At 35.8% G+C, this 7,345-nt stretch overlaps 1 protein-coding gene across 1 annotated transcript in view; it reads left to right on the top strand.

Moving 5' to 3' along the window:
- Nucleotides 1-2,551: 2,551 nt before the first annotated feature.
- LOC138695298 (uncharacterized) overlaps nucleotides 2,552-7,345 on the top strand; it is a 292,562-nt gene continuing 287,768 nt past the window's right edge. Inside the window, exon 1 of the mRNA XM_069819726.1 lies at nucleotides 2,552-3,209. Coding sequence (XP_069675827.1) covers nucleotides 3,149-3,209 — 61 coding nt within the window. The 5' untranslated portion in view covers nucleotides 2,552-3,148. The remainder of the gene's footprint in view (nucleotides 3,210-7,345) is intronic.

Raw genomic sequence — 7,345 nt, 5'->3', positions numbered from 1 at the left:
TATTTAAATCTCATGAGAGCTCGCTAATGGGTTTAGAGAAGCTATATTGTCACCGTGTAAACACTCGGTTAGAGAGCTCTCCTCATACTTTAGATCTTCTCTCGCTCTAAACTGTCGCCGTGTAAACCTAGCATTATGGCCTTAACTCTCTCAGTAAAAATAAATCAATTAAATAAATGAATAAATGATTTAAATTGTACGAAAGGTCATCGTACTATCAATTTTTATCACTATAATGAATTGTGAACAGTCTGTGACGTATACGAGTAGCTTTTAACAATGAATAGAACGTCAACTGCAACACAAACAAGATGCAACTCTTTCGTGACAGTATCCGTGGAACGCACCAAACATGACGTTACGTCAATGTACGGACTGGGTCAGAATATGGTCCCTACTTATTAGTATAACGATAATTACGGAAACAAGTTCATGATGTGATCAAACGACAGTGGCTTGCATGAAAAAATAAATATGATCCCTTGCACTCAAAACTACTACTAAAGAAGCTTCAATTTAGTAATTCTGAAGATGTAATGTTGGTTAAAACTGCACCAGCGTTTCAGAAGACAGCTAAATATGTTGAACTTCAAGACCAGAGATCGTTAAGGATTTCCTGAACACTTTAATTAGCAGTCCTGAGATTAAGAGCGAATGGCTTGTCAATAAGCAGCTGGATTGGAACAGCGCAGCTCTGACTTTTCTATTTGGCTTGGCGATCAGAGCACAACGGCTCCAAGCTTGTGGCAGTAATTAAAACGAAATGCGACGACAACTTTCACTCTGTTCTGTTGTTGTGAAAGGAAGTTCATCATTTTGCACAAGAAAAGACATCATTAGATTCGTTGTCGTCGTCCTCCTACTCCTCCTCTTTGCCGTCATCATCATCATCATCATCACCATCATCATCATCATCATCATCATCACCACCACCACTACCACCACTACTATCATCAACCTCATCATCATGTCATCAACAACTCATACTTTAGCTCCGGTGCCATTTGTTTTCCCTCATACGTTTAAGATATCTATCTTCCTGACTTTCTTTTTCCTTTTGATTGGTAATTAAACCTTTAAGGTATAGTCTATGTTCCTTTTCGTTGTAGCATATGAGAACAGTGTTCATTTTCGTTGTACCATATCATAACCAATAATGCATACAGGGTGTAAAGGGTATAAGTGCCGTCATTTTCACAGTCGTCGGGGACGTTCTACAGAATTAAAAAATGTCCCTACAACACAGGGTCAAAACTTGATAGTTTTCCCAGAAAAAAAAATATTTCTTTCTAATTTTATTTGCGTTATACTGCTTATATCGTTAGTAAAATTGAGAAAACAATTATATCGGTGCGTATATCTAGCAAAGAGTTAATATTAGTTTAAATACATATTTCTGTGTTATATTACGTTTTCGTGAAATTAAATAAATTTGCATGCTAAAATTTGTTAATATTCTGGCGTGAGAGACGTGGCAACATGTTCAGAAGGCAGTACTCTGCACAGACCTACGGTACATGTCAGTGAGTTCTCCCTGTCCATAGGTCTGCTGTCGAGCGGATGACAGTTCGGTACCAGGTATTCGATAAACAACTTACAATGTCATTTACAGTTTAGGAATATCATATGTTATTAATTTATGGAGAAAGTCGATCGTAATTCAAGTGAGGCAAGAAGGAAGGATGTACCGTCAATATTTTCCGCAATGAAGGTTACCTAATCGGCGAACTTTTGTAGCTGTTTTTTAACTATTATTAGAAACTGGGAGTCTCTTACCTCGTTTCGAAAATCACACAAACAGAAATTTCTTAAAAAATGGTGCTGCTTTATGGAAGCGGGAGACATTAAAATGTTGCATTTAAAAAAGTTCGTGTGATTTTGTGCAGTAAACCATTATTGTTTATTTGTAGACGTAAAATAAAAAATGGACCAATATTACTAATATTGTTAAATAAAATGGAAATTCACCAAACAGTTTTCTTAATGGGATTGAAAGTTTGTATTTGCTGTTCGTTTTATGTAAACAGCGGTTCGCTCCTGCATTAGAACAGAGCATTTGTTTTGTACCGGTATATCTGTGCCGCTTGAGCTGTACTGTGTACTTGTAAACTCCCTCCTCCCCACCCAGCAATAATAGGGAGAAACGAGAGTACCCCGAGAAACTCCTCTGCAACGTCTGCATTTTCCACTACAAGTTCCATCACAACCTGGCTAAGGATCGAATCCGGGCCGCCTGGATAGAGGACCAATTCGCTAGAACTTGAGCCACAGCCGCGACATTGAATGATTTGACATGATTCATTTAGTAATAAATGATAAAAAAATATTGGGTACCTCTTATTTAATTAAAGTGTCGAAATCTTGAGTAAAACGAAATAAATTAAATTTTAACATGTACTAAAATAAATTTCTTTGAGGAACTAAAATTGGTTTCTAGGTTTTAATTTAATGAACATTTATTGTAACGCCATAGAGATGTGAAATAAAAGTTATAGAGATATGTGTGGATGTTGCAAAATTTTTGGGATAGATTTTCTCACGGGGTATGTCGGGGGTGGACGGATGACGCGTTTTGCGCAAGCCCAGACTGTCCATCTCCGTTGTGGCTAGAGAACGTGTTCCTGTGTTGATGTTCAGTTGATTCCTGGTCGCGGAAACAAAGCAAGTGAGAGGGCAAAACAAACACAATCGGTCGTTCTCAACCACATTGTTCAGTGATTAAATATATCCCATATCCCGAAATTTTTATTAGTGAATCTGCAATGCGAATTGTCATAAGTAGAAGGAAACATTGTGAACCGTCGCTTTAAATTTAAATAATTAAAAACTGTGATCCAGGTGAATAAACTGAACTTAATGTAGTCACTAAAATACAGAATGTTGACTTTTAGAACTTAATATATTTCGTGGATGCATTTGGAAACATTCAAAACACAAAATGTCATCACAAACTAATGTGACTGGTTTCGAAATTCAGAGCTGCTCCGTTTCAATCAAACCTGTGGAAGAAAATGATAAATTAAGTTTACGTGTTTATGTGTCCTGTGTATTTCGTTCGATGTTGTGTTTGTGAGTGTTGAAAGAAGCAAACGAACAATAAATTACAAACTGGAAATATTGCACACTTTATTACAAGATACTTCAGAAAATGAGGCGTTCCCACCTGAGAACGGAATTAATATACTTTGCTTTGACTCTTCTTTTAACAAGTAAGTAAGCCTACCGTGTATGTTTATACTTATAAATTTCTTGTTACAATGGTCGCCTGTATTACTAGATCCTCTTATACATATAATGAAATCGTTCCAAAATAATTTCAAAATATTATCCAAAGTCTGCAATTTTGTAGCCTGAAATTTCCATACATTATTTGCAATATATGAAATATAATCAAAGTATTATTAATTATTGGCAAAATATTCTACAGCATACAACATTCTAATTTATGCTATAATTTTAATGAATTAACAGGAAGAAATAGATAGAGCAATATAATATTAAAGAAGTAGCTATTGAATCATTGAAGCTATCAATTTACATTCTATGACATCTTTATTCCACGTCCTGAGTTACCTTTCTAGTACCACTTCCTTTACCCTATTACCACGTTAAATTTTATGCTGATCACTATATTACAAAATTTCTTTTTTCTTTCCATGTTTTATTCGATTTTAATTTATTCCCATTATTCTTTGTCATAATGGCAACCTCACAAGTTAAGGAAGACATTAATTAATTAATTTAAGCAAAATTACATGATGATATACTACAAATATAATAGGTGAATCTTTCTTATGTCCCAACCACTGTACGAAGTTGATAAAATGTATAGAAAATGCCTTGGATTTAGATAGTATTGATTACTAGAAATTGATGTGATCACTGGGAGAGCTGTAAGCCCAGCCAACTCGCCCTAAATACGCACCTCACTTAGCCTATATACGAAAATCGTCGTGCATGAACGAAGAATACCGCCATATTTCTTCAATGTAACAGTGGGTTTCAGTGTTGCCAACATAGTAATAATACTACACACCTAATCAAACCTAACCTAACCTCTCTCATAATACTACACACCTAATCAAACCTAACCTGTCACATAATACTACACACCTGTAGTAACATTCCTCACATTTAGTATCATTTCGTTTTCAAGTATTGCCGGTCCTGCCAATCGTGTCGGTTGCTATCTAGTGGAAGTGGATCGTATTGATTCTAAAAAGAGTATGGCGACTTTCATAATAATTACATTTTACACGTTTCGTTATATACTAAATGTGTTAATGTGGTAATAATTCTATATGTATGGTGCAATAAGATTTGAAATATGTTGTGGTTTGATAAAAATATTGAAAATTGGTTTATAGCGCCACATTGGCAGTGATAAAAATGTGCAATATTCGTTCAGTGGTTAGTGGATGCTCTAGATTGACCAAAGAATATGAACACTGCGTTGGTTGTTTTCTTTACAGTCCTACACGATTTCAGTAATAGAGCGTGTTAGAGAGAGTTTTGTTTTAGAAGACCATAAAATTTCATTTCTATTACAACAATTTAAAATACAGCGAGAGAGAGAGAGAGATAAATTAATCTTCCGACCTTAATTAAGGATGACCACGAGGATCCGGAAATTAATAGCATTTAAATGTAATTAATTAAATATGAATATTGTTATAAAAGTAAAATGTACTAATTAAGCACCATCGATTATCAATTATAAAATAAAATCTTAGAAGATGACCTCAAAATTATACTCATAAATAAAAGGTTATATTTAAAATTAGCATATCCTTAATTAAGACCTTCTGATTAGTATAAATGAAATTGCATAATCTGCAGGGAATCTTTAAGAATTTGCGAGATGATTTTTTGAATTTCAAAAGATGGTATTGATCATTGTTTTAAAAAGAATTACCGGTATATGTAAATTTTGGTAAAGAACTCCGAGCACCAAAAAATAAACCTGTCACTGACCAATTGAAGAGAGGGATGTTATACTTGGCACTAAGGTAGGGAATACAAGGCTCATAAATGGCCCTCTTTTCATGATCAACCTGATGAGCTTGGTTTAGATCTCTCTCCATGCGTATAGTTGGATCTATGATAGGCCTAATAGCCTTTTGTTGTTGCCTGTTTATTGCTATTATATCCGCCCTTCTTTGAGAGTCGTCTTCAGAAAAACAGTGGACCTCTTCATGAACTTCCCAAGCCTTGTTCCGAAGAAGACAGGCAATAGCTTCACGGACTCTATGATGCCTGTTGTTACGAAATAACTCTCCTTTCCGACAAAAGCCCAACACGTGGCCAAGAGTTTCTGTCTCGTTGCAGCCAGGTTGACGGCAACGGGTCGTGCTGAAAGCTCTGCCAGGAACGGAGCGCATTGCAGTAAGGTTGTAAGGTAGCAGGACATCTTGATTGCATTAATATATTCCGAAGACGACAAATTCTTTTTGGTGCTGGCCCATGAATTTGCTTTTGGATATTCTTTATAGATGATTACACCTTTCCCCTTATGATCATAATACAATAGCATAATAATTATGTGTGAGAAATTAGAAATCGTTAAACAGATTGTTGTATAATTATTATTGTTTCTACATGTCAATCGATTTTTATTTTCTATAACATTAATGAACATTTTTGCTAATGTAACAATTCAATAGCTGATTCTTCTGGTGGAAATCAGGTGACAAATTAAAACATCATATATTTGTATTGCTCGCTGCTAGCATGCTATATTGATGTGGAGGCTGTGTCTCAAAGCTAAAGTCTATACGACACACAGGTGACTAGCAATACTTGAATCACTGCCTTCTTCATAGACTATTTGTTCTAAAAACTATGACATTGCTGTGCAGCACTGAATCAAGAAGACAGTGCCCTAATGCAGTTTCATTACGAGTTATATTTGAAAAAGTTAAAGGCCTAAAATATTACATTAATAGTATTTAAAAAAATGTAAATAATGTACTAAAAATGTCAATGTTCAAAGGTTAATGTGTTATTCTACATTATAGATACATATATTTTACTTCCAAGGCATCTTCAAATTACTTAGCTCCAAATTGCTGATGAAGTATCCATGTTTGTTTAGTCTACAAGTCAACAATCAAGCAAACATTTTCGTTTGCTAGTTACTACGGGTTTGATTGCTATGCACTAGAGTCGGGTCTATTCGTGAACGAATCGTTCGTTCGAACGACTAAAAATAAAGAATCGTAAGAATCGGTTCGTGGTATCAACGAATCGTCGTTCAAAAGAATCGTAACGAATCGGCATAATATCGTAACACACGATTCTATTTACTTGTTTGATGTAACCTGTCAGCGAACATTTCCTGTTCTTCAAATTTCATGTGCTCTAAAGTACGTACATTTAGCGAAAGTAATGGAAAAAGAGCGAGAGAAGATAAATTTTGAAAAATTTTCTTACGTATGTGCATATGTCCGACCATACATAAATCCACACCTGTAGAGTAACGGTTAGCACGTCTGGCCGCGAAACCAGGTGGCCCGGGTTCGATTCCCGGTTGGGGCAAGTTACCTGGTTAAGGTTTTTTCCGGGGTTTTCCCTCAATCCGATATGAGCAAATGCTGGGTAACTATCGGTGCTGGACCCCGGACTCATTTCACCGGCATTATCACCTTCATTACCATTCAGACGCTAAATAACCTAAGATGTTGATTAAGCGTCGTAAAATAACCTACAGAAATGAAATAAAATAAAAATCCATACGTAATCATGCTTCTACAATTAATACAATGTGTGAATCTATTTATAACTTATTTTATTCTAATTATAGGGCTGTTTGTGCAAGAATCATATACAGTAGTTATACAGTGTCTTTCGTAAGTAAGAAGTCTATCGAAAAATAAACTAGTTTGGACAATTTTTTTAAATGATGTTCATTCTCACGAGAAAGAACCCTTCCCGGTACCGTACAGTCGATTTACGAAAAACCACCTCCACCCCCCCCCCCCGCCAGAGGAAGCTACTTATTCATGTGTAATGTGCATTTGATGTCAACTTAAAATGATCTGGAGCATGGCATTCTATACGCCAAGGGCTTAAAATGACCTGGAGCATGGTCTTCTATACCCAAAGGATAATGGCACATAACCATGCCTATACAAATTGTTGTGATGGACTGGAATGATAAAATTCCACGCAGCCACTTAACGTTATTGCATAAGAGAAAAATTGCTGCCTGGTTTGAACATGGAGAAACAGTGTCACTCAAATTAAGCATTTATTCCGTAGACGAAGTGTTTCCAGGCAGGTGGATCGGTCGCACAGGGCAAATCCGTTGGCCTCCGCTATCATCTGATTTAATTTCCCTGGACTC

This window comes from Periplaneta americana, chromosome 2 (genome assembly GCF_040183065.1).
Source record: "Periplaneta americana isolate PAMFEO1 chromosome 2, P.americana_PAMFEO1_priV1, whole genome shotgun sequence".
In the NCBI taxonomy this organism is placed as follows: Eukaryota; Metazoa; Arthropoda; class Insecta; order Blattodea; family Blattidae; genus Periplaneta; species Periplaneta americana.
The sequence above is the reverse complement of the archived record's forward strand: the minus strand, read 5'-3'. Positions and strand labels throughout refer to the sequence as shown.